Here is a 24,163-nt window from a genome sequence, read left to right as displayed (position 1 = left end):
CTCGTAGCTTTTCTTTGCACCGCTTCCATTTTTTTAACATCCGTCGCAAGGTACGGCCTCCAAAACTGAACACAATACTCCAGGTGGGGCCTCACCAACAACTTGTACAGGGGCATCAACACTTCCTTTCTTCTGCTGATCACACCTCTCTCTATACAGCCTAGCAACCTTCTCGCTACGGCCACCGCCTTGTCACACTGTTTCGTCGCCTTCAGATCCTCGGATACTATCACCCCAAGATCCCTCTCCCCCTCAGTACCTATCAGACTCTCACCGCCTAACACATAAGTCTCTCGTGGGTTTCTACTCCCTAAATGCATCACTTTGCATTTCTTTGCATTGAATTTTAATTGCCAAACCTTAGACCATTCTTCTAGCTTCCTCAGATCCTTTTTCATGCTTTCCACTCCTGGGTGTCCACTCTGTTGCAAATCTTAGTATCATCCGCAAATAGGCAAGCTTTACCTTCTAACCCTACGGCAATGTCACTCACAAATATATTGAACAGAATCGGCCCCAGCACCGATCCCTGAGGCACTCCACTACTCACCTTTCCCTCCGAGCGAACTCCAGTTACCACCACCCTCTGTCGTCTGTCCGTCAACCAGTTCCTAATCGAGTTCACCACTTCGGGACCTATCTTCAGCCCATCGAGTTTATTTAAGGGCCTCCTGTTGGTACCGTGTCAAAAGCTTTGCTAAAATCTAAGTAGATTACGTCTATAGCACGTCGATGATTCAGTTCTCCAGTTACCCAATCAAAGAATTAAATGAGATTCGTTTGGCACGATTTCCCTTTGGTAAAACCATGTTGTCTCGGATCTTGCAACTTATTGGCTTCCAGGAAATTCACTATCCTTTCCTTCAGCATCGCTTCCATTACTTTTCCAATAACCGAAGTGAGGCTTACCGGCCTGTAGTTTCCAGCTTCTTCCCTATCACCACTTTTGTGAAGAGGGACCACCTCCGCCGTTTTCTAATCCCTCGGAACCTCTCCCGTCTCCAAGGATTTATTAAACAAATCTTTAAGAGGACCCGCCAGAACCTCTCTGAGCTCCCTCAATATTCTGGGGTGGATCCCGTCCGGTCCCATGGCTTTGTCCACCTTTAGCTTTCCAAGTGTGTGATACACACACACGCTTCCGTGAACGGTGCTATATCCATTCCATTCTCAGGTGTACTTTTGCCAGTCCCTTGCGGTCCTTCCCCAGGATTTTCTTCAGTGAAAACAGAACAAAAGTATCTATTTAGCAAATTGGGCTTTTTCTTCATCATTATCTACATAGCGGTTCGCAGTATCTTTTAGTCTTACAATTCCCTTTTTAGTCATTCTCCTTTCACTAATATACCTGAAGAAATTTTTGTCGTCCCTCCTTACATTTCTAGCCATTTGTTTCTTCCGCTTGCGCCTTCCGCCAGACGTACCTCTCTCTTGGCTTCTTTCAGTTTCATCCGGTATTCCTCCCCGTGTTCCTCTTCTTGAGATTTCTATATTTCTGGACGTTATTCTTTAGCCTTTATTTTGTCAGCCACTTGCTTGGAGAACCATAGCGGTTTCCTTTTCTCTTGCTTTTATTTACTCTCCTTACATAAAGGTCTGTGGCCCTATTTATTACTTCTTTCAGCCTGGACCACTGCCCTTCCACTTCTCGTACGTCCTCCCAGCCCATCAGCTCCTTCCTCAGGTATTCCCCCATTTTACTAAAGTCAGCACGCTTGAAATGCTTGTGAATAATTTTCCTCTTTCCCAAAAGAACTGATTTGTATTAAAAAAAAAAAAAATCATGCCTTGCAAAGTACATGTTCATAGGGCTATGAGAATTCAGTAATTTGTGATTTTTGTTGTTGTACTCGAGTAGGTACCATGTAGGTCTTTATCTTTCATCATCTAGTATGTATGTAAGTTGTCAGATTGTTTTGCCATCTATGTTGTATATTTTACTTTGGAACTTTATAGATCCTCACTGGACAGAATTGAGGATTTTCCTAACAGAGTGTACAATAAATACTTGCAAATGCTGTTTAACCAATTTACTCACAAATCAGTACTGTACAATTGAAAACCATGCTATTGATTAATGTAAAACATTAAACAGTACTGTAGATGGCTATCCAGTCTTTTTGAAGACTGTTTAAAAAACGTAATGGGTGTGTTAATAAGAAATAAGGAAACATGGAATTTAGAGAGCAATCTAGCGAAAGACCATCTTATAGTAAGCCAGTGTGAATATTTTCAGTGTATGAATAAAATCTCAGGCAGTATAGCTTGGGGCTAGTTCATTTTGCTATTGAACCCACGTCCATTGGTGCAGTAAGACTGATTGAATTTAAGGTAGGGGTCATTCCATGCCAAGTGGTCTAAAATTAAAAAAAGTTCCCACCATCATGTTCTCCAGTTTTGTTCCAATTTTGTCTGTTGCGCGAGTCAGGTGTTAAACGAAGTTTCCCAAAATTTGAGGTCTCTAACTGCAATAGTTGCAGATCTAGACCCCCTTTTCTGAAAGGTTGTCAGTCCATGAGCGTGTGACATTTACCAAAATGCCATTTTTGGGGTCTAATAAAATCCAAACACATTTATAAGTTGTCTAAAAAATTCAAATCCTGTACAGTTTTTGATGCTAATTCCGATGAAATACATTTTAACATTATGGATGCAAAATCCAGTCAAACAAGTTGACTCAAAGTGTGCATCAAAATTGGTTGCGACTCATCGGAACATATTTGGACCAATATTCAGACCGCAACAACTTCCATGCAAAAAAAGATATTGACTTGAAATTTTGAACAAACATTATGCTTGTGCTGGACATAATACTGCCAGATTTGCAACTAACCAGCATCTGTAACCGCCCTGCAGGATCTCTTCAAAGTTGGCAATGTCAGCGCAAATGGTAAAATGTACCAAAGTTCAAAGCCAATTATTAAAAAAGAGTCTGCCTGAATCAGCTTGTGAACAGTATCATCTGAAACAGAAAATTGTGCTCTACACGACTGATATGTTTTTGTTTTGCAATGCCACCATTAAGTAGCCATTTACTCAGGTCAAAGTATGTTATATTTTGTGTCCGCGATGTATTGCGTTGGTCCATGATGGCTGAGCCATTACTGGTTATCACATTGAAACCAGCTTCCCCATCGCCATAGGGGCCACGCCCGATAGCCATGCAGTAACAGCCATGGATGGGTATCTTTACTGCAGGATCCCAAGCCTGATTGTGGGTTTCTTTACTGCAGGATCCCAAGCCTGATTGTCTGTTCCTTTACTGCAGGTTCCCAAGCCTGCCTTCTTCAGTTACTTTACTGCAGGTTCCCAAGCCTGCCTTCTTCAGTTACTTCATCATTCTGAAAGCATCATTGATCTGCAAGAGAACGGTTTCAGGGAATCTATATTGCCGACCAGATGATGTCACTGATGGAGCTGGAATAACAGCAATGATAAGTTGTTCTGGGATCCAGCAAGTATCGCATCTTACCTGCCAATAAAATGAAGTAGCGGGACCATGAGGATGCATAAAGCTTATGAAAGCATCTTTCTGTTCAACTGACGTTTCACAAACGTTTCCAATCCACCATAAATGCAAGTAACATACTGCCCAGGCTGAAGATTTGTGACTTTATCTATTTGTTCAGCATCACTAATTTATTAAGCTGGAATATTCACCTGAGATGGCACGACCAAACTGATAACAGCGCACAATTAATGATTGGACAATCAACGAATAAAATACGAATGAATAAATAATTATATCAATACTTTTAAGCGACTATTAAGACTCAATGTTCTAGAAATGAAGAAAAATTAGCGCATCAAGCGTACTAAATATAACATACTTTGACCTGAGTAAATGGCTACTTAATGGTGGCATTGCAAAACAAAAACATATCAGTGTTGTAGAGCACAATTTTTTTCTTTCAGATGATACTGTTCACAAGCTGATTCAGGCAGACTCTTTTTTAATAATTGGCTTTGAACTTTGGTACATTTTACTATTTGCGCTGACAGTGCCAACTTTGAAGAGATCCTGCTGACATCACTCCTCCAAGGTTCTAATGTGTGTCACTGGGATTGTAACCACCTGCTGACGTCACTCCTCCAACGTTCTCCAGCCCCCCTCCCTACCAGTTCCATGGGACCCTGGAACTGGGAGGGAGGGGGACACTGGAACTTGGAGGGAGGGGGGCCTGAAACTCAGGTGGAGGGGGCAGGGGAGAGATGCTGCACATGGATGGATGAAGGGAGGGGGCAGGGCACAGAGAACGTTGCCTGCATATGGATGAATGCAGGGGAGGGAGGGGACCCTGAAACTCAGAGGGAGGCAGGGAGGGGACGACCCTGGAACTCGGAGGGAGGGGGACAGCAACCCTGGAACTCGGAGGGAGGGGGGCCCTGGCACACACTCTCATGCTCACACACACACTCTCTCTCTCACAGACACACTCGCACCCAGTCTCCCTCACTCTCTGTCACACACACACACTCGCACATTCACTCTCTCTCTCACACAGTCACTCTCACACACACTCTCTTAAACATACACACTCCGAGGAAATCCTTGCTAGCGCCCGTTCCCCCTGAGTCCCTACACTCCACTGTTCAGGTGTGCTTAGCAGCATTCTATCAAATGTAATAAGAACCTGAGACCCATGTACTTCCCTCACAAATTTACCTATTCTCCAGCAGAAGGCCATGATGGACCTACATTGCAATAGGCAGTGTACAAGATTAGCACCTCCCTGTCCGCATTTTAGGCAGTTATCAGTCACTGTCACCTGTGCATGGAACGCCCTTCTGGGAGAGAGGTAAGCCCTATGTAATATTCTGTATTGGCACTCTTGCAACTCTGCGCTGTGAATCATATTCTGTATTCCCTTCAATGATTGCTGTAAATGATGTTCAGAGATGGGTCTGTGTATTTCGGTACCCCACTTTATTGCCACCTCAGACACCTGTCTTTCCAGTTGCCCTTTCTCCAGTTCCCTAAAAAACCAAGATATTGAGACCTGTCCCAACGTATCCCCCTCCAGAAACTCCCTCAGCTTGTTCTTAAATCTAAGGGTTAACCCTTCTTTTGGGAGACTATGTACGTAGTGAGAAATCTGGTGGTGTGCCAAAATCCCTGATGGCTATTGACTGGCATTAAAGAGTACATATGATGACACTTGCCTATGCTTCAGAAGCTGGAACTCCTTCTCCCATAGAAATGCATTGGGCCATTTTTTTTTTTGGGGGGGGGGGGGGGGAGATGCTCATTTTCTGGCACCTGGCCAGTTAAGTGGTAATGGTACTTAGTCGGCTTTCCAGTGATATTCAGCGGGAGATTGCCGGCTGTCTCTTGCTGAATTTCACTGGCTGTCAGATAGCTGGTTATATTGCGCGATATAACTGGCTATCTACCGATTTAGCATGAGTTTGGCAGTCATTTTTGGCCACGTGTATAGCTAGAATATTTTTGGCTGGTTTGAACGTAAGTGGCTAACACCGAATACTGGCTTGGCTGGTTAAGTTAAAACCAGGTATTCCATCCAGTCACGAGAGACAGCCTGGTATTGAATATCCAACATTGCCGCCGATCACAGGAAATAGCCAGGCTAACTTCCATGGTCTGATTATCGGCCCCATTGTGTCTTCTTGCCGTGTAAACCTCATGCCAAGTTTCATCCCATCCCATTCCATTAAATTTTTGGAGACTTATTTTGCCCCAGATAGACAGATGGACAGACTCCTTTTGTATAATTCTTTACAACTTCTGAAGGATTGGAAAGAATACCATATGACTCTCTCAACATATGTTTCTAGAGGCAGCAAAACTTGTACTTTACATAACACAGGTATGTTATCTATCAGACAGCTTGTAGCATTCACGCTGATGGTGCTGGAGAACAGAGATTGGGATGCAGTAGATTCCCAGCTTGTTGTATGAGAAGATCTACCATACAGGGAGGTATTGGAGATTCTGGGCCATTTGTTTCAAGAAAGGGAGCCAAATTTGTTTTGGGCCATACAGGACAATTGAATCGACCATGCTGAATCTTGATCCGCCTTTTGAATAGCTCTGGAAATAAGGGGAGTTCCTTGTCATCAAGCAGATGCAGCCATTACAGATGGGTTGTGTCCATCAACCAGCAGAGGGAGATAGAGAGCACACTTTATTAGTGCCTCATACCAGCTTGCTCCACTGCCTCTCTTCAGTATTCTCTATCTCCCCTAGCAGAGTGGCTGCAGCTTCTCCGAGCTCCATCTAAAATCTGCCTGGAGGTTGCTCCTGTGCTTTTGCCAGTTGTTAGCAGGGGTGTTGGAGGCTATAGCAGCTTCACTTTAAAGGCACATAGGTTCGCCCTTTCCCTGCCTTATCCATACCTCCGTGGATGTGGACACATTGCTTAGCTTTCCCTGTCCTTCCCCACCAACAGTGGATGCAGGCACATAGGTTCGCCCTTTCCCTGCCTTTCCCACTCACCTGAGCCTCCGGAGTTCTATTTACCTCTGCTTTCCTCACAGCGTTAAAAAAAAAAAAAAAAAGGAACAGAGGTTTTTCCTTGCCTTTTTCTGTGGGACCGGAGCTGTGATACTCGGTCCAGTGAGGTAAGAGTGTTTTCTGACTCCTCCGGGGTGGACCCGCGATCGGGGCGATTTGGCGCGAACCGCCATTTTGAATTTTACCGCTGTTTTCGGCGATGGTTGCGGAGACAGTAAAGCGCTGTTCCAAGTGTGGCAAGCGCAGATCAGCAGCGGGGCTCTGTAAATCGTGCTGTACAGACGTTAGAGCCGGCCCGAGCATGGCGAGCGACGATTCTTCGCACTCTGAGCTGGCAGCGGATGCCATTTTGAATTTACCACATGGCGCGACTTCCGCTGAGATGGAGAGTCCTGAGCTCGGGGGAGGCCTCGGAGTGAGGCTGATATGAGAGCTACTAGCCCCGGCAGAGATCCGGGTGCCCAGGGTTAGTTTTTCTCCCCTGATTTTGTCTTATTAATGCATAAAGCATACATGCTTAAAAGAGCTCTCTCACAAAGCCCTGCAGGGGCCTCTTCTAATGCCCCCCCCCAGTGGATTCTAGCCTGGGTATGCCCTTTGAGGCGTTATTCCCTGATAATTGGCAGAATATGAAGTGCAGAAGGGCTCTTTCCCCTTCAGAGAGTGCTGCACCTCCATTCCCCCCCCCCCCCCCCCCCCCCCCGTGGTCGGGCTGCGAGAATTTGGAGGACTCTGGCAGGCCTTCATGGTCTGAGGAGCCAGAGTCTGGTGCAGAAGTGACTCAGGATCTGGACGATCCCTCCGCGGTGAGGATTTTCCACCGTGATGAGCTGCCAGCGCTTATTTCTGATGCCCTGCAGGCTCTCTCTGTTGAGGACCCTGCCAGTGGCACAGCCTCCTCTGTGAATCCTAGGATGGCTAGTACCAAAAAGCCTGCTCGAGCCTTTCCTTTGCATGAGTCTATCCAAGAGCTTATTTCGGCTCAATGGGCTGACCCCGAGGGACCTTTGAAAGTTTCCAGGGCTATGGGGCAATTATACCCTCTGAGTGAGGAGCATATGGCTCTCTTTGCTATGCCTAAAGTGGATGCCCTAGTCACAGCTGTGACAAAGAAAACTACCCTCCCTATTGAAGGAGGTGTTGCCCTGAAGGATATTCAAGACCGTAGACTGGAATCAGCACTTAAACGGTCATTTGAAATTGCAGGTCTCACTATTCGGGCGTCTGCATGCAGTTGTTATGCTGCTAGAGCCTGCCTGGCTTGGTTGCAACAGGCAGCGGAACAGCCCGGTGATGGAGCGGAGCCCTTTTCAGATGTGGCTCCGCGGATGGAGTCGGCCTTGTCCTTTCTTGCTGACGCCCTTTATGATATTGTTAGAGCTTCGGCTAAACACATGGCAGTAGCAGTGGCGGCTCGCCGTCTTCTTTGGCTACGGCATTGGGCGGCGGACATGGCTTCTAAGCAAAGGTTGGTGAAGTTGCCCTTTCAAGGCCTTCTCCTGTTTGGTAAGGAGTTGGAGAAAATTGTGAAGGGCCTGGGTGAGGCTAAACCCCAGCGCTTGCCCGAAGATAGGCCTCGGCCTTCCTCTAAGGGTGCGGCGGTCCACTCCTCTTACAGACCTCACTTCCGTGAAGCTCGAAGGTACCGCCCGGGGCGTTCTGCTGGGTTCACTTCTCGTGCCCGTTTTCAGCAGAGGAACTCCTGTCGCTCGGACAAACGTTCCACAGCCACTGGCTCAAGGCCTGGAGTTCAGGGGCGACCCTCTCAATGATGGTGCGCCGGCCCTCTCCTCGAGTCCTGTCATCGGAGGACGTCTTTCCCTCTTTGCCGAGGAGTGGGCCAACATTTCCTCAGATCAGTGGGTCTTGGACCTGATCAGAGACGGTTTCAGAATAGAATTCAACGCCCCTGTAAGAGACGTGTTTGTGGAGTCCCGATGCGGTTCTGCCGCCAAACGGGCGGCAATAGAGGGGACTTTGCAAGGTCTGATTCAGATAGGGGCTGTGTCCCCGGTACCTCCCGCCGAACATGGCTGCGGCCGCTACTCCATCTAATTTGTGGTGCTGCGAAAAGGAGGGTCTTTTCGCCCTATTCTGGACTTAAAAGAATTAAACAAGTCCCTGAGAGTGCGGCATTTTCACATGGAAACCCTGTGCTCCGTCATTGCGGCGGTGCAGCCAGGAGAGTTTCTCACGTCTCTGGACCTGAAAGAAGCTTACTTGCACATACCAATTTGGCCCCCGCACCAGAAGTTTCTGAGGTTTGCGGTGATGGGAAAGCATTTCCAGTTCCGGGCCTTGCCTTTTGGCCTCGCCACAGCTCCTCGCACCTTTTCGAAGGTTATGGTGGTAGTAGCTGCCTTTCTAAGGCGAGAGGGTATTCGGGTTCACCCGTACCTGGACGACTGGCTCATTCGAGCAAACTCTGCTGCAGAGAGTCAGCATGTAACAGCCAGAGTGGTCTCAGTACTTCAATCACTGGGCTGGGTCGTCAATTTGGCCAAAAGTCACCTAACCCCCTCGCAGTCTCTAGAATATTTGGGGGCCAGGTTCGACACAGCCTTGGGGTATGTGTACCTACCCGAGCAAAGGCGGTGCAAGCTTCAGAATCAGGTCTGTCTGCTCCTGAGGATGCCCCGCCCGCGAGCTTGGGACATTGTCCAGCTGCTTGGATCGATGACGGCCACCATGGAACTGGTGCCCTGGGCGAGAGCGCACCTGAGACCTCTACAGTATGCTCTACTCCAAAGATGGTCTCCAGTATCTCAGGATTATCAATGCAGACTCTCTTGGCTCCCTGCGGCCCGACTCAGTATGGAGTGGTGGCTCTCAGACAGCATGCTGCGGCGAGGTATGCCGCTGGCGCTCCCCGATTGGTGCCTAGTGGTGACATGCCAGCCTGAAAGGCTGGGGCGCACATTGCAAGGGAAAGCATGCCCAGGGTCTATGGACACCCGAGGAGTCGGAGTGGTCCATCAACCGCCTAGAGTTGAAAGCTGTGTTTCAGGCGTTTCTGGCTTTTCAAGTGACCCTGGAAGGATTGGCTGTCAGAGTGATGTCGGACAACACGACAGCAGTGGCCTACATAAATCGCAGGCTGAACAAGTTTGCCACTGGGCCGAGCTGCATCTGCAGTTTCTGTCGGCAGCTCACATTGCAGGTCAGAGCAACGTGCAAGCCGATTATCTAAGCAGGCATCAGATCGATCCAGCGGAGTGGGAACTTGCAGACGAAGTATTTCTGCAGATATGTGCCAAGTGGGGCAAGCCCGTGATGGATCTAATGGCGACAAGCATCAATGCCAAAGTCCCGTGCTTTTTCAGCAGACGGAGAGATCCTCGCTCGGCGGGGTTGGATGCCTTGGCTCAACCCTGGCCTCCGGGCCCTACTGTATGTGCTCCCTCCGTGGCCCTTGTTAGGGCGAGTGCTCCTGCGGATTCGGCTGCATCCAGGAGAAGTGGTTCTCGTTGCCCCGGATTGGCCCAGGAGGCCTTGGTATGCGGACCTCCGACAGATGCTCGTAGAGGATCCCCTTCAGTTACCTCTGGTTCCCAACCTGTTGTCACAGGGTCCGGTGACCATGGAGGACGCCGGCCGATTTGGTCTTATGGCCTGGCGATTGAGAGGGCGCAATTGAGAGACAAAGGCTATTCCAATAAAGTAATTACCACTCTCCTGCAAGCCCGCAAGCGTTCCACTTCCTTGGCTTATGCCAGGATTTGGCGCCAGTTTGAAGTGTGGTGTGCTTCCAAAGAGATCACACCCCTGCGGGCTCCTGTCTCGCCGATTCTGGACTTTTTGCAGGATGGTGTACAAAAAGGCTTGGCCTATAATTCCCTGCGGGTGCAAGTGGCAGCGTTAGCCTCCCTGCGTGGCAAGGTTGAAGGCGTGTCTTTTTAGCTGCTCATCCAGATGTGGCACGGTTTCTTAGAGGGGTGCTTCGGATCCGTCCTCCCGTGCGTGCACCTTGTCCAGCTTGGAACCTGGGGCTAGTGCTGAAAGCCCTTCAGGGTGCTTCCTTTGAACCGCTTCGGCGTGCTTCAGAGACAGATTTGACACTGAAGGCCATCTTTTTAGTGGCCATTACTTCGGCGAGACGGGTGTCGGAGCTCCAGGCGCTGTCCTGTAGAGACCCTTTTCTGCAATTTTCAGAGTCCGGGGTCACGGTTCGGACCGTGCCTTCCTTCTTGCCTAAGGTGGTTTCAGCGTTTCTCCTAAACCAACCTATTTTATTGCCCTCCTTTGTCAAGGAGGAGTTTCCAGAATCTTTTGGGCAATTGCACCTGTTGGACGTGCGCAGGACTCTGCTGCAGTATCTGCGAGTTACTAACACTTTCAGGACCTCAGATCATCTGTTTGTTTTGCTATCAGGTCCTCGTAGAGGGTCTCCAGCGTCTAAAGCCACTATTGCCCGCTGGCTCAAAGAATCTATCTTTTCAGCTTATTTGCTTGCCGGCCGGCCTCCGCCTGATGCCTTTAAGGCGCATTCCACTAGAGGAATTTCCTCTTCTTGGGCTGAAACTGGAGCACTCTCTCTTCAAGAGATTGGTAGTGCAGCAACATGGGCTTCTAAGCTCTTTTGCCCGACATTACAGGCTGGATGTGGCTGCCAGGAGAGACACACATTTTGGAGCGCAAGTGCTGGCGCGTGGTGTGGCTTGTTCCCACCCTATCTAGGGATTGCTTTGATACATCCCATCTGTAATGGCTGCATCTGCTTGATGACAAGGAAGGGAAAATTAGGTTCTTACCTTGATAATTTTCTTTCCTTTAGTCATAGTAGATGCAGCCATGACCTCTCCCTGTCTGATTGCTATCTGCTGTAAATCTATTTCAGGTTCTGTTCATGTTTCCTGGAGATTCCGTCCTTGGGAGAAAGTCGGAAAACAGTCTTCAGGATTCTTGTTCAATTAAAGGAGGATGACTTAATTCCCTCCAGTTCCATGTTTTGGAGGATGAGTCTATTCCCTCCGGGAGGATGAGTTTATTCCCTCCAGTTATGTCTCAGTGGAGGATGAGTTTATGCCCTCCGGGAGGATGTTTCATTCCCTCCATTCTGAGTTAATGCCCTTTGTTGTAGGGCCATCGTTCGCTGTGAGGAAAGCTCATGTTATTCCCATTGCGGTTTGCCATACTGCTTTGGAAGCTTCAAATACTGAAGAGAGGCAGTGGAGCAAGCTGGTATGAGGCACTGAAAAAAGTGTGCTCTCTATCTCCCTCTGCTGGTTGATGGACACAACCCATCTGTAATGGCTGCATCTGCTATGACTAAAGAAAAGAAAATTATCACGGTAAGAACCTAATTTTCCCTTGGTGGAAACACATATGGAAAATTCTCCTTCCAGGAAATAACATCAGAGGCGTTTGCTATGTGATTCTGGCTTTGATGTCGCGAGCAAAAGGCTTGATACATTCTGTTCCAATAAGTTGCAAAGGGATCTCTTTCTGGCATTGCCCATTTCCTGAAAAGGTCTTGATTGACTTTGATGTTCCAAGATCATTTGCGATGATGCAGCTGATGACTGAGCGTGTTGGACAATTGTGTTCTCTAGATAAATATGAGGCTATGAGAAATATATTCATTTTTAGTGCTAGTCTCCATATTATCAGTGTCTTTCAATGTAGGCAAAGGTATCCCGTTCCTCCTTGTTTATTGGTATAAAACATTGCTACTTGGTTGTCCATTTGAATTTGTAGGGTAGAATTTGTCAGATAATTCACAAATATCTTCAGGGCTTATGGAATGACTCTAAGCTTGAGCAGGTTGATATGCAACTTTGTTTCTGATATCATCCAGGAACTCTGTGTTTGAAGCTGTGCTAAATGAGTTCTACAGACTACTTTGGAGACCTCCATCATTAGTACTAAGCAAGGTTGTGAGTAATGTGTATACTTTCCGGCCAGAAGATTGAAAGGATATGACCACCATTGCATTGCTTTTCAAGAGACTGTGGACTGCCTATTTTCTTAGCAAATTAAGAGCCCTAAGGATTGACAGATTGGGGTCATTCCGGCACAGCCTTATGAGCAATGGGCTCTTTCACAACGTTGAACACATTGTTGCTTGAATGTGTTTTATTTGCATTTTTGTTTTCTCATGGCCTAGAGTTAGCGTTTCTGTGGGGGAGAATTGGATGGTGCATGTTATTGCAGGGCAGGAGAGGGAGGATGGAAGTGGGAAAATGTGGCTGAAAAGCCTAGTGACGCTGAAAAACAGAAGCGCAGTTAATAACCGAATTAATCGTGGCATTTTGAGACAGCTACAACCTCTCTCGCAATTCCAATTTCCAGATCATTTATAAATATGTTAAATAGCATTGGTCCCAGTACAGATCCCTGTGGCACTCCACTATTCACCCTCCTCCATTGAGAAAAATGGATATTTAACTCTACCCTCTGTTTTCTGTCCAATAGCCAGTTCCTTATCCTATCCCATGATTCTTTAGTTTTCTCAGGAGTCTCTTATGAGGAACTTTGTCAGAAGCTTTCTGAAAATCTAGATATACTACATCACCTGGCTCACCTTTAGCTACATATTTATTCATACCTTCAAAGAAATGAATCAGATTGGTGAGGCAAGACTTCCCTTGGCTGAAACTATGATGATTCTGTCCCATTAAACCATATTTATTTACATATTCCGTAGTATTATTCTTTGTAATAGTTTCCACTATTTTACCGAGCACTGACATCAGGCTTGCTGGTCTATAATTTTTAAAAATGGGAGTCACATTGGGCACCCTTCAATCTTCAGGTACTGTGGACAAGTTTAATGACAGGTTACAGATTACTAACAGCCGGTCAGCAATTTCATGTTTTGAGTTCTTTGGATTCATACCATCTGGTCCAGGAGATTTACTGCTCTTTTATTTGTTGAGTTAGCTCAGTACGTCTTCCAGGTTTACCGAGATTTCTTTCTGTTCCTCTGCATCATCACCCTTGAAAACCATTTCTGGTACAGGTAGATCTCTTGCATCTTCTTCCATAAAGACCGAAGCAAAGAATTCATTCAGTTTGTCTGCTATGGCCTTGTCCTCCCTTTTTGCTCCATTATCTAACGATCCCATGGCTGCTAAGTGCTCCTTTGCTGCTGTTCTCAGTGAATTATATTCTGTGTTCCTTGCATTCTCTCTCTTTATTGCTCGGCCTGAGGGTAAGATAGGATGGAGTTAAGTTAAAGTAGAAGGTTCTGGAGGGGGAAGAGATGGTGCTGTGTGCAGAGTGTTTGCTGCACAATATGTGACCTGTTTATCTATGCTGCCCATTAATTTCTGCACCACAGGGCTCATTCTGTAGCTAAGAAAGAGAAGTGTGTGTAGTAACAAGCTAAGTGATTGCATGTTCAAGCACCACCACTAATGTCTCTTGTTTTTGCGAGGAACAGAAAAGAGAGACCCATATTCTTGCTTGGACTCTAGTATACTTTTACTCCGCCTAGGCTCCTTCATTCTTTGAATGATCGGAATATTCGCTTTCCATCTCCAAGAGCTGCACGGTTTGATTTAACCAGGACTGGTGCTTTTTGTATAGCAGGAAAAGAGAAGAACAGTAACCCTTGTAGACACACACAGGACTTTAATTCACCAGCTTCAGACCACCTGCCTCAGATATTGAACATCACCTGTATTACATTAAGCTTAGCTTAATATCAGTATACATCCAGTTAAAGACTCCTGAAGAAGGCCCACGACTCATGTCGAGTCCTGGATGTTATAATAAAGGCGTTAGTTTGGACATCATCTGCTGACCTTTCTTTTGTCACCCTTGTTGTGACTGATTCGGCTTTCTGTATATCACCTTCCTTGTGGAATGCTTTACCACCTCAAGTGCATCTTGGCACACCTTATCTCAGATTCCGTACAGCTTTAAAAACACATCACTTTCTGAGAGCGTTTGGTGATACTTCCATAGATTGCACTGATGTATTTGAGAGTCCATTGACCCTCTCTTTTCTACTTTCCCCCTCCCTTCCTCTTTCTTTTCTCTCTCTAAATGATTGTTGGCTATCCTATGGTTATTGGCATTCTTTTCTATACTGTATTTAATTGATTTTATTTGACTGTGCACCGCCCTGTGATATATGTAGGAAGGGCGGTATCGTAAATGGAAATAAACCATAATATCTCATACTTTGAAAGATTACTTTACTGCACTTTAATGATAAACATTAAAATACTAGTAAAAAAGCCCCGTTTCTGATGCAAATGAAATGGGGGCTAGCAATGTTTTCTTCTGTGTGCATGTGGGAGTGTGTGTGTCCCTGCCCTCTGGCCTCTCTCCCCTCCCCACTCTGAGTCCTTCACTGTTACAGAGCCAGCGATTTGATTTCGTGCTCTGCTGTTTTCCTTCACTGACTGTGTTACAGAGAGGGCGGGGCAGACACTCATAGGGAAACCGGATATCTCGCCCCCTTCACACTTCCGGCTGGAGGCTTCATAGAACGTTGGTGTTGCTTTTTATATAGAGAGATGTATTTATTTATTGAGTTTTATTAACTGGCTTTAGGTGGTGTACAGATTGACATAAAACTTACTATGTATTTTGGTTACAACATAGTTTCTCATGAGAGATTATTACAGTAACATAACAAGATGTTTTTCTGTCTGCATCTCCGAAATACTGTCCTGAAACTGCTGCTTATATCGTTTGTTTCAAACAATGATTTAGATGACTGTTTCTTTGCAAACTGTCCTTCTCACAGCGTATCTGATTTCCAGGGTCTGGTTTTCTTAAGCTGTTAAAACAACATTCTTCTGCTGTTTACACTAGTCTCCTTTCTCAGGCCTGCTTGTAGGGGTATCATAAATTCCAGCGATCATAAATCCCAGAGTCATGCAAGCTCGTCAATCTCTGATAGATTCCAGAGTCATACAGATTTATCAATCTCTGGCCTTTTAACCCATTCCATAATGAATAACTTGTGCTCATAATTTCTCCAACACCCAGGGAAAACTTACTGCAGTACAAAGAAAAGAAAACCCTGGAAAGAGTCTCCTTGAAGCAAAATAAAATTCAGAGCTGGAAAAACTGAGAAAAGTCATAAAATGCCTCCAGTCACTAGTCCAGGAGGATGAATTACTGAAAGACATATCGGATATAATCTGATTAGTGAGGACAGCAGCTTGGCTGAGCCCTTCTAGTTTTTGGAATTTCTGGCAGATTTCAAAACACTGGCCACCATCAGACAGGTTGCGGTAGCAACAAACCCTAAAGCTAAGTACTCCTGTAATGGAGATTATTAAGGAGCGCTTCTTAACTTTTATAAGTAAATTCTTTAAATAAAAACATAGGAGGTTTTTTTATAACGATGATCGAGATGCAGTACTTATATAGATCATAGCTCTTGAAGCAAGTCTGGGTTTACTGAGGCTTTTTCCTCGTAACGTTTAAGAGATTATAATATTTTTCATGTAATAAGTGTGAAGATTTATTTGATGTGGTTTAGTATATTCCAAGCTCTGCCAGTGCTGGCCTTTCGACAACCACCAATCTGAAACAAAAATTGCTTTTTCACTAAACTCCCAAAAGAAGCTCAAAAAGAAAACAATGGCACCGGCCAGCACATATCACAGGACCCTACATTTACTCACATGGGAAAAGAATTAAACATAAGAGGATCCTACTCCTGCCTCAAACTGCAGAAAGAGTGAAGAAGGGTGCCACACTGGAGAAATGGGACACAGATGGTTAATACAAGAATCAACTCACACAGACGCCACATTAAGTGTCATAAAGATAACCAGGGTGACTTCTGTAGGAGAGCATTTTGCAAGACCAGGGCACTGCATCATTGACTTTATGGTCAGAATAGTAAAGGACAATTTTAAAACAATCCAGGAACATAAGACCTTTGAAGTTAAGATGATGAAATATTTTGACACCAGCAAAAGAGGTCTGTTTCCTATCACATTATAAACCATAAAATTATACTGCATTGTCACCTTCTGATCAACCATCTATCTCCCCCGTTTCTCAACCCCTCCACCTTTGCTTTGAGACTCTCACTGGAATGCTTTTATTATTATTTATTGCACTTATATCCCACATTTTCCCACCTCTTTGCAGGCGCAATGTAGCTTACAAAACATCATGGATAATGGAAATGAAAAGAGAATAGGCATTTGGTGTTACAGAAGGATGTTGGATTGCATGGTAATGTTTCATTTATATATTCTGATAGTCATTGCTTATTTCAGAGCAAATGAAGGTGGTGTTGCTTTTGAAAGCTAGTCAAAAAATATATTGCTGGTCCAATAAAAGATAAGATACCATAATTTTATTTGTTTTATTTCAATTTAATCCCATCTGTGCTGAAGTTATCAGTGCTTTTCTAGCTTTTCTTTTGGCCACAGGCCTCCTCCGTAGTCACACAACCTGCTCCATGTAGGGTGGTGTGCTGCACAAATCTTTTGAAAATACATATGTGCCTTGGGCTGAAACAAGAACATAATAACAGCGCTGTCCTATAGAAATGATAAGTAGTAGTTCTGAAAAAATTAATTCACGCCTTAGCTGTGGCACTAGTAGTAGTAGTAGCCATTATGGTAGCATAATTAATAGAATAATGTGAGAACAAGCAGCTTCTTTTTCATAAAGGCAATACAGGTGAATCAAGTTTTGCTGATGCAAGTATTTATTGGTTTCTGCATTTATTGTTTTACGATTTCTGATACATAAAGCTCGTTGTTTACAGCCAGGAATCACTCTCAGCAGCAGGTTCACTGTTAAGGCTCCAAATAAGTTAATAAACAGATGATGCAGGGAAGTGAAATCTTATACAATTAGTTGATTCAGTATACATTCATACACAGTATATACTCAAATGTAAACCTATATTTTTTTATCCCGCCCTCTCCCCACCCCCCCAAACAAAATTGGGATCTCTGTTTATATTCAAGTATTTCTGGTCTTCCCCCCCTCCCAGATAACCAGTGTTTCACTCCTCCTTCCCCTCCCTGCGGTGACCAGCACTTTTGCCCCCCCCCCTTCGATAACCGACATTGCTCTTAGCTCCTTCTATAGCACACACCTACATGAATGCTATGCTGTCTGGGCCAGTGCGGGGCCTTGAACATCTGCGCATGATTAAGGCCTGCCAACTCCCACCCTTTCTGTTGTCAGATTATATGTGTATCATGTATGTATAATATATATGTATATATATATATATATATATATATATATATATATATATATATATATATATTATATGTAAATCTGCCAAATCCGATGGAGGAATATAAGTTGTGTGAATTAGATCATTTTTAGTTTAAATTTGTTGTGCCTTAGTGGCCTTACTTATGTGATTATTGTTTTACTGTGTGTGTTTCTTGCACCTTGCTCAGAATTATAGATACTAGTTAGAGATCATTTTAAATAGTATAAATACAATGGTATTTCTTTTATTTAAAAGTTCTTTTGAACTGTTTTAATACATGACACAGTGACAGCACAAAAAAAATGAAACATTTTTAACAAGAAGAGGGAACATATTGAGTTGGAAGCACAGCAAACAGGAAAAAGCCTCTACGGGAAAGCAGCATACACGGGAAAAAGTAGAGTCTGACCCAAAAAGGAACCAACACACGAGCTGTTGCTTGGAAGCACTTAATTCGGAGCACCAGTAGAGGAGGGACCCGACACTGGCCATTTTTTTGGCACTAAAATCCGCGTACCTCAGGGATCACAACAAATATCTCTAAATACAAAATACTGATGCGGTGATTTACATGAGGCTTCGCATCTAACTAGTGCCTTCCTTTTGCTTCGTTTGTGTTTTACAAGTCTCTGCACCAGCGACTATACACTACTTTTGTATAGAGAGAAATTAGTTACGACCCCTGAAGCCGGTGGGGTTTCCCACCGAAACATGGCCAGTGTTGGGTCCCTCTACTGGTGCTGTGAATGAAGGAGACTGGGAATCTAAATGGCAGATGACGTTTAATGTAAGCAAGTGCAAAGTGATGCATGTGGCAAAGAAGAACCCGAATTATAGCTACATAATGCAGGGTTCCAAGTTAGGAGTCACTGACCAAGAAAGGGATCTAGGCATCATCGTTGATGCTACTTTGAAATCCTCTGCTCAGTGTGCGGCAGCAGCTAAGAAAGCAAATAGAATATTAGGTATTATTAGAAAAGGAATGGAAAACTAAAATGAGGATGTTATAATGCCTTTTGTATTGCTCCATGGTGCGACCACACCTCAAATATTACATTCAATTCTGGTCACCACATCTCAAAAAAGATATAGTGGAATTAGAAAAGGTACAAAGAAGGGCAACGAAAATGATAAAGGGGATGGGAAGATTTCCCTATGAGGAAAGGCTGAAGCGGCTAGGGCTTTTCAGCTTGGAGAAAAGATGGCTAAGGGGAGATATGATAGAGGTCTATAAAATAATGAGTGGAGTGTAACGGGTAGACGTGAATCACTTTTTTACTCTTTCCAAAAATATTAGGACTAGGGGGCGTGCAATGAAGCTACAAAGTAGTAAATTTAAAACAAATCAGAGAAACTTTTTCTTCACTTAATGTGTAATTAAGCTCTGGAATTCATTGCCAGAGAATGTAGTAAAAGCAGTTAGCTTAGCGGGGTTTAAAAGAGGTTTGGATGGCCTCCTAAAGGAAAAGTCCATAGACCATTATTAAAATAGACTTGGGGAAAATCCATGGCTCCTAAGCAGTATAAAATGTATTGTACTTTTTTGGGATCTTGCCAGGTACTTGTGACCTGGATTGGCCACTGTTAGAAACAGAATGCTGGGCTTGATGGATCTTCAGTCTGTCCCAGTGTGGCAATACTTATGTACTCTACTTTCTCCTGTGTACATACGCAGTTGGGACATATAGGCAGACAAGATGGGTAAGAGAAAAGGCAATGGAATGAACAGACGCTAAGTTGTAAGTGCAGTCGAATAAAATATCTGCAACTGGTCTCAGAGAGTGTATGGAAAGCTAGCCTAATATAGTATAACTGACTGGCTAGTCAGTCTTCACAGTCATTAACCCACTGATTTTATAAAAGGCGCCAAAAATTGTGCGCACAAATATAAGCACAGTTCTGATTTGCGCATGAAACGTAGTTGCCAATTAGTGCCAATAATTGGCTTTAACAAGAAATTGGCACTAATTAGATTTAATTGGGTACATAAGTATTGCTATACTGGGAAAGACCAAAGGTCCATTGAGCCCAGCATCCTGTTTCCAACAGTGGCCAATCCAGGTCACAAATACCTGGCAAGATCCCAAAAATGTACAAAATATTTTATACTGCTTATCCCAGAAATAGTGGATTTTCATCAAGTTCATTTAATAACGGTCTATGGACTTTTCCTTTAGGAAGCCGTCCAAACCTTTTTTAAACTCCGCTAAGCTAACTGCCTTTACCACACTCTCTGGCAACGAATTCCAGAGTTTAATTACACGTTGAGTGAAGAAAAACTTTCTCCGATTCGTTTTAAATTTACTATATTGTAGCTTCATCGCATGCCCCCTAGTCCTAGTATTTTTTGAAAGCGTGAACAGATGCTTCATATCTACCTGCTCAACTCCACTCATTATTTTAGAGACCTCTATCATATCTCCCCTCAGCCGCCTTTTCTCCAAGCTGAAGAACCCTAGCCGCTTTAGCCTTTCCTCATAGGGGAGTCGTCCCATCCCCTTTATCATTTTCGTCGCCCTTTTCTGCATCTTTTCTAATTCCACTATATCTTTTTTGAGATGCGGCGACCAGAATTGAGCACAATATTCGAGGTGCGGTCGCACCATGGAGCGATACAAAAGCATTATAACATCCTCATTTTTGTTTTCCATTCCTTTCCTAATAATGCCTAACATTCTATTTGCTTTCTTAGCTCAGCAGTACACTGAGCAGAAGGTTTCAACGTATCATCAACGACGACACCTAGATCCCTTTCTTGGTCCGTGACTCCTAACGTGGAACCTTGCATGACGTAGCTATAATTGGGGTTCCTCTTTCCCACATGCATCACTTTGCACTTGCTCACATTAAACGTCATCTGCCATTTAGACGCCCAGTCTCGTAAGGTCCTCTTGTAATTTTTCACAATCCTCCTGCGATTTAACCACTTTGAATAACTTTGTGTCATCAGCAAATTTAATTACCTCACTAGTTACTCCCATCTCTAGGTCATTTATAAATACGTTAAAAAGCAGAAATCCCAGCACAGAGCCCTGGGGAACCCCACTAACTACCCTTCTCCATTGAGAATACTGACCATTTAACCCTACTGTCTGTTTTCTATCTTTTAACCAGTTTCTAATCCACAATAGAACACTATCTCCTATCCCATGACTCTCCAATTTCCTTTGGAGTCTTTCATGAGGTACTTTGTCAAATGCCTTCTGAAAATCCAGATACACACTATCAACCAGCTCCCCTTTATCCACATGTTTGTTCAATCCTTCAAAGAAATGTAGTAGATCGGTGAGGCAAGATTTCCCTTCACTAAATCCCTTCATGTTCAGTGTACGTCTAGTAGCGCTTTAGAAATGATTAGTAGTAGTAGTAAATCCACGTTGACTTTGTCTCATTAATCCATGCTTTTGAATATGCTCTGTAATTTTGTTAATAATAGTCTCTACCATTTTGCCCGGCACCGACGTCAGATTCACTGGTCTATAATTTCCCAGATCTCCTCTGGAACCTTTTTTTAAAAATCAGCGTTACATTGGTCACCTTCCAATCTTCCGGTACCACGCTCGATTTTAAGGATAAATTACATATTTCTAACAATAGCTCCGCAAGCTCATTTTTCAGTTCTATCAGTACTCTGGGATGAATACCATCCGGTCCAGGAGATTTGCTACTCTTCAGTTTGTAGAACTGCCCTGTTACATCCTCCAGGTTTACAGAGAATTCATTAAGTTTCTCTGACTCATCAGCTTCGAATACCATTTCTGGCACCGGTATCCCACCCAAATCTTCCTTGGTGAAGACCGAAGCAAATAATTCATTTAATCTCTCCGCTACAGCTTTGTCTTCCCTGATCGCCCTTTTTACTCTTCGGTCTTCTAGCGGTCCAACTGATTCTTTTGCCAGCTTCCTGCTTTTAATATACCTAAAAAAACGTGTCCACTTCATGAACATGCTTAGGTGGTTTCAAAGGCTTGTGCATAAAGCCAGGCCTTTAATGCAGGTTTAAAAGCTTTAAGTGAAGTCTCGGCACGGATATGAAGAGGAAATGAGTTCCAAGAAGAGGGTTCAGCATAAAAGAAGGTATGATTTTTGGTGAACTTCAATTTAGCAGACTTTGGACCTGGTAAAACTAGTTGGTGGTCGTTAAGAGCTAAGGAGACATGGAGGGGAATAAGGAATGGTGAGTGTGTTAAAATAAAGAGGGAGCCCTACTCTTTGGGTTTTAAAAGTAAGAGTCAATAGTTAGAAAATAATCTGTTGATGAATAGGTAACCAGTGAAACTTCTGAAGAGTGGAGAGGCATGGTCCCTATGTTGCGCATTACAGAGCAACCTAAATGACGTGTTTTGGAGTGACTGAAGCCTTTTTTGATTGAAATGTCTACAACCCAGATACACAATGTTACAATAATCTAAGCAAGAAGTCAGTAGTGCAAGAATGAGGGAGTGAAAAATGTCCGTGGGGAAGTAACAGCAGACCAAGCAAAGCATCCTGAGAATGAAAAAACCCTGATTTGCAGATGTTAGAGGTTTGGGGGGAAAATGTCAGATGTGTATCAAGAACTACTCCCAGGTAGCAGAAAGACTCCATCGGTTGGTTGGATAGATGATCCAAAGATGTGTAATGGTGTTTTTGGAACTGACAGTCCTCCTGTGAACCAGCAACAAATTGATTTTTCTGTGTTGATTACAAGCCTGTGGTTGATCAACCAGCTGGAAATAAGGCTTAAACAGTCATTTAAAGGACCTAGGTTAGGACTGATAGGATAAGTTGGGTAAAGAAGAAGAATATTGTCTGCATAGAAGTGAAAAGACACCCCAACAGACTGAATAACAGTAGCAAGGGGGCTCAGGAATAGATTAAAGAGGAGTGAGAAAAGAGCCCCGGGGATACCTAATTTTAAAGAGCGACTAGGTGCGATGGAGGAAGGAGTGGTAACTGTAAAGGATCTATCTTCGAGAAAAGATGAAAAGCATGAAAGAACTGTGCCGGAAATACCTAAGATAGAAAGACAATGAATCAGAAGAGAATGATCAACGAGATTGAGGGAGATGGCAAGAACAATCATGTAGCTTTAATGGTTAGTGCAGCGGACTGAGATCCTGGAGAACTGGGTTCAATTCCCACTGTAGTTCCTTGTGACTTTGGACAAGTCACTTAACCCTCCATTACTCCAGGTACAAAAACTTAGATTGTGAACCCACTAGGGACAGAGAAAGTATCTGCATATAATGTGTACAGCACTGCATAGATCTAGTAGTGCTATAGAAATGATTATTATTAGTAAGATATATTGTAATTCCTAGAAATGCCTAGCTCTTAGCACTGTATTCTACATTGAACTGTCAAAGGTATATGTTGTAAATATGGAAAAAGTGTAATGTAGTAATAACTACTAGTTTTGATGTTGGCTTTCACCCATCTGACCTATGTTCAAATTTGATTAAGCATAAATATACATGGCAAATATTGGGCACATGGTGGTACACAGAATGATAACTTGAACTCGTATACACTTGAAACTGATGAACTGTATTACCCCTTCTGGAATTCAGTTTATTTATTAGTACAGTATAAGCAAGAGCTGAAGTTTCAAGCTTATCCTGAATTTGACATCTGGTTTTCACAAAAGTGCAGTTAACTGGGAAATGGATGTTGAATTTTTTTTTGTCTTTGGGGAATTAAATTAATGTTTTTCTAGGTCTTTATCCCCCAAATTTCAGGTTTGTTACTTATCCAGACTTGTTGGGTTTCTTTATATTAAGGAAAAGGAAGTTTGGTCGTGAGGAAATGGATGAGATCAAAGAACAAACAGAGAGGGCAGTGTCCAGAGAGAGTAATGATAAATCACTTCCCAAGGAGCAGGTATGAAGCTTACAGATGCGATGAATGTTATTAAAGCTCTTCACAGTGCTAGAACCAGTTTTCTGGTTGACTCTGCAGGCTGTGAACTCAAAGCCAAGGACTGTTGCCAAAATAAGAGTAACTTCTCAAAACAAGTAGGAGAACCTCATCTGCTTTACTCTAGGTTTGTACACTGCCTCATTTATTATTGTTCCCTAGTAGTGAACAGTCCTGGTCCTTGAGGGCTGCAGAGAGGCTTAGGTTTTGGGATATTCATGAAGGGGACAATTTGAAAGCCCTATGTGCGACTCAAGCTTATTTATAAATGGGGAATCTCCATGCTTCAAAAACATGCGTACTTTTTTTAAGCATTTAAGTGTATGATGGTGGCAAGCAGAGGCAACTTTTTATTTTTTTTTTTAACGGAGTTTCAGTCCCAGGAGAGTACTTTTTTAGTCGGTCCCTAATCCTAAAGCAGTGTGGCATTTGTATTCTCTGTTTTTACCCATTGAAACCAGTGTTGTAGGTCCCGTAGTGCATCATGCTGGGGTTGCAAGAAGGCCAAGAATTGGCATAAAATCTCCCACCTGGACCTGGGTAACTTGGTAGCTCTGAGTTTTGTTTTATATTTTTTTTAGATGTGTATGTTTTGTTTTGTTTTTTTAAAACCTGAGGTGGTCCGCCTTGGT

The 24,163-nt window shown here is 43.9% G+C and overlaps 1 protein-coding gene across 1 annotated transcript in view; it reads left to right on the top strand.

Moving 5' to 3' along the window:
• LOC115460225 (cilia- and flagella-associated protein 251-like) overlaps positions 1-24,163 on the top strand; it is a 62,643-nt gene that overhangs the window by 1,428 nt on the left and 37,052 nt on the right. Inside the window, exon 2 of the mRNA XM_030190042.1 lies at positions 23,396-23,495. Coding sequence (XP_030045902.1) covers positions 23,421-23,495 — 75 coding nt within the window. The 5' untranslated portion in view covers positions 23,396-23,420. The remainder of the gene's footprint in view (positions 1-23,395; positions 23,496-24,163) is intronic.

This window comes from Microcaecilia unicolor, chromosome 1 (assembly GCF_901765095.1).
Source record: "Microcaecilia unicolor chromosome 1, aMicUni1.1, whole genome shotgun sequence".
Classification (NCBI taxonomy): domain Eukaryota; kingdom Metazoa; phylum Chordata; class Amphibia; order Gymnophiona; family Siphonopidae; genus Microcaecilia; species Microcaecilia unicolor.
The sequence above is the reverse complement of the archived record's forward strand: the minus strand, read 5'-3'. Positions and strand labels throughout refer to the sequence as shown.